General features: G+C 35.8%; 1 protein-coding gene across 1 annotated transcript; it reads left to right on the forward strand.

Moving 5' to 3' along the window:
* The first annotated feature begins 572 nt into the window (after window positions 1–572).
* LOC122316349 (vesicle-associated membrane protein 722-like) lies at window positions 573–3,729 on the forward strand. The gene is made up of 5 exons (XM_043132880.1): window positions 573–965; window positions 2,256–2,397; window positions 2,482–2,602; window positions 2,827–2,889; window positions 3,249–3,729. The coding sequence occupies exons 1-5, from the start codon at window positions 776–778 to the stop codon at window positions 3,390–3,392; spliced, it is 660 nt and encodes a 219-aa protein (XP_042988814.1). The 5' UTR covers window positions 573–775; the 3' UTR covers window positions 3,393–3,729.
* The last annotated feature ends 238 nt before the right edge of the window (window positions 3,730–3,967 follow it).

Below are 3,967 nucleotides of genomic sequence, written 5' to 3' on the forward strand. Positions count from 1 at the left end.
AATTGAACAAAATAGAAAAATAGAGTAGCATTATTTTTATTTTTTCTTGGTCTCCAAAAATTGGTTTAAGCAAACACAAAAGTCCGCCAATTTCATCTCTTTCTAAAATAATATGTAAAGAGATGAGTTGAAAGTTGAATAAAATATTATTAAAATATAATTTTTTAATATTATTTTTATTTTAAAATTTAAAAAAAATTATATTTTATATAAAAAAATTAAAAAATTATAATAATTAAATTAAAGTAGATGAGATGAGATAATTTATTAAGATGACTTTAGTCATGAAATTCCGTTCACCCTGCATAACAGAAAACACGTGCCTTTTATAAGACCGCCAAATTTTTTTCTAAAATTAAAATAAAATTCAAACAAAAATATAATTAAAATAATTTAAAATTTAAAAGTACAATATTTTAAAACCATTGATATAATAATTATTATCGTTCTAATCAACCGTAAAAATTACCAGTACAGATATAGAGAGGACTGTTATACCGTTCATAATATATATATATATATATTATATTAACTTTTAACTGTCTCGATAGATTTTTCCGACAGCGTTGCCTCCTATACCATTTCACCATTTCAAAAGGTAACAAGTTTACCTCTCCCTTCTGAATATAAACAAGTTACATTTCTAACAATGCAAAATCCAGCGTTTCTTTTGCCGATCCGATCGCCTCTCTCTCTCTCTCGTACCTGAATCCTTGCGGCGATTTGGTGGTTGGAGGGTCATCTAGGGTTGATATAGGGTTTTTGGTTCTGTCAGATGGGGCAGCAATCTCTGATCTACAGCTTCGTGGCTCGGGGCACGGTGATCCTTGCCGAGTACACAGAGTTTACCGGAAATTTCACCAGCATCGCCTCCCAATGCCTCCAGAAGCTCCCTGCTTCCAACAACAAGTTCACCTACAATTGCGACGGCCACACCTTCAATTACCTCGTCGACAACGGCTTTAGTATGCCACATATGTTTAATCTCTTTATCTCGTCATTTTTCCCATCGGCACCCAATTCTGTTCTAGATCTTCTTTTCTTAGATTCGTTTATTTTTCCGACTTATTCCCTCAGGATCTGTGTATTTGGCCTTACGATTTTTCCGGAATCGGAAATATATAGACATGTTTACTTCAATTACTTGTATATGTATTTATGCAGATACATGTGTATACGTATATGTGTGTGAGTGTGTTCATATGTACGTATTCTTATCATGAGTGTGTAGATTAGGCTGAATTATTCTCGATTTGTTATATATCGATGTTGTTTTGAATGAAGTATGATTCGGAGACATGGTTGTTTGGATCTTTCGATAGATGCTTTGGATGTAGAGAAACATTCGCGTCTAGGTATAAAGTTATTCGTTACTTGGCCTTTGAGAAAGTGGAGGAAAAGTGGAGTTTCAGATTTGTATTATTTTCCCGTTCTGGTGGTTAGGATTCCAAAAGGAGGGTAAGATGATTGCAATTTGAGCCTAGGGGGTTGAGTTAAAATAAAGTAATTTTGTCTTACTTTCCTGCATTTCTCAACAACTAAAATGTACCTTCAGTGTGAATGTTTCTCTGATAATTTGTATTATCTACGGAAATGTGACATGGACTTCAGGTTGCTGCGGTATACATTGCCAAATATGAATTCTGCTAGCCGATTGATATGGAATGCAGTTGATATTTGTCAGGGTTAGATAGATTGCATGATTGAATGCCGGCACACCACAAGAATGTGTTTAGTTTGAATATCTTAAACCCTGGTTCTTCATTCCCTCAAAACTTGATCTCTAGCGATGTATTAATTTTTTACCTCTTTTATCTTGCTTCTTAAACTTGTTAAGAAAAGGAAGAAACATGAGTAGCTGCTTGGGTTTCCAGATATATATATATATATATATATGGGATGAAAGTGTACCATCTTTTGCCATCATGACAATGAGAATTTAAATATGATCACATTTCACTGACCATATCAAATCAATTATCCCTTCTTTAACCTGAAAGAGGTCAATTATCCTGTCTGTATACCTCAAACGTATTTTTCAAATGCAGGCATTCATGTTACATGTATGACATGATGCATTGATGACATTCTGAAGTGTATTTTAGGCAATCCCCATTCTGGGATGGAGGTTAGATTGTTCGACTCCCAGCTGTGCTTGAATGCTTTAACTGCTCTTATCGGTTTGCTAGTAATCCCCAAACATCATGTATGAAAATTTGGTTTCTTACCCTGCCACTTTATTTTGGATGTTGCAGCCTATTGTATAGTTGCTGTTGAATCTGCTGGCAGACAGATTCCCATTGCCTTATTGGAGCGAGTTAAGGAAGATTTCAACAAGAGATATGGTGGAGGGAAAGCTGCGACTGCTGTTGCCAACAGCCTGAATAAAGAGTTTGGGTATCTATTATCCTTTCTTTCATGTCTTAAAGATCTAGCTTTGTTTGTTCCAAAAGTATGTTGACACTTTGTACAATATTGTAGACCCAAACTGAAGGAGCACATGCAGTACTGTGCTGATCACCCTGAAGAGATAAGCAAGCTTGCGAAAGTGAAGGCTCAGGTTTCTGAAGTCAAGGGCGTTATGATGGAAAATATTGAGAAGGTATGGTGGCACTGATGGTTGCTCTTGGAATTTTATGATCTAACTGGAAGTTAAAGTTGACTGAATTGCACCTCTTTTGTTAAAGAATGTTATTGCTTATTTGTGTATAATATCAGGCACTGATGTTAAGAATTGGCAGGGTGTATATCTTCTTTTCCATTTTAACTTTCTATTAAAAAAAAAAAACTTCGTGTGCTGACTAAGAAGATTTATATGTTGTGCAGGTTCTTGACCGCGGCGAGAAGATCGAGCTGCTGGTGGATAAAACTGAGAACCTTCGCTCGCAGGTAAGTCCTAGGAAATTTTGTTGCAAGATGAATTGACTGCAGAAAACCCTTCAAATCTTGGGTTTGTGTGCAACTCTTTGTCCTCTGAAATCAACAGATTGATCCATGCAATATTTGAGTAATGTTATTACAAGCTACATACTCGTAGGCGAGTATTTTCTAGGTCAGATAGGCTCTTGTTGGATCTGTATTCACTTTAGTATTCATTCTTTGTTTATTTCCAGTGTTGCATATTTTCTTCTCTATGTTGCATGACCTGATCCTAACAATTGGGATTATTCTTTGTTTCTTCCTAAGCAGTTAAGATTAGTACAGCTGAGTATATAATTTGATGAATTGATATGGATTCTGCATTCCAGGCCCAAGATTTTAGGCAACAGGGAACTCAGATGAGAAGGAAGATGTGGCTCCAAAATATGAAGATAAAATTGATTGTGTTGGGTATTATCATTGCCTTGATTCTAATCATTGTCTTGTCTGTTTGCCGTGGCTTCAATTGTTAAATTGTCTTGGAGCTTCCTGGACACTTCCTCACCAGCATGCCGATTCCGATTGTCTTGGTAGATTCCTTTCCACCTTGCAGATCCTTGCTCTTGGGTTTTTGATGTATTAGGTTATACCTATCCCCTTCTGCTAGCCTCTTAGGATTGAGAAGCATTTGTCTTTTGGATTGGCTGTATAGTGATATTCTTCTACTTCTGCAAGTAGATAAATTTTCTGTATGTTCGATGTTATGAATTTTTGGTTTATTGAAGTCTAAAGATGTACTGGTGAAATACTTACCTGCATGTTAGTATATCTTTTTGAAATGCTATGAATCTTTCCCACCGTTGTTCATCATACAATTTCTTTTCCTTTGTTGCTTGAGGTCCTTTAATATTCTTGGAGGAAACACGCACTCCATCCTCTTGGAGATGATAGCGGTGGTCCCCATTACTATATCCTTAAGTATGTTAAGGTTATTCCGAAGCAAAGAAGGTATTAGATTCAGTTTAAAAACCGAGGCACTTTATTTAAAAATGCAAAATCCAGGGACCAATTGCTTGAATGAGGAGACCCTTAATTTATAGAATTTGCG

This window comes from Carya illinoinensis, chromosome 1 (genome assembly GCF_018687715.1).
Source record: "Carya illinoinensis cultivar Pawnee chromosome 1, C.illinoinensisPawnee_v1, whole genome shotgun sequence".
Classification (NCBI taxonomy): Eukaryota; Viridiplantae; Streptophyta; class Magnoliopsida; order Fagales; family Juglandaceae; genus Carya; species Carya illinoinensis.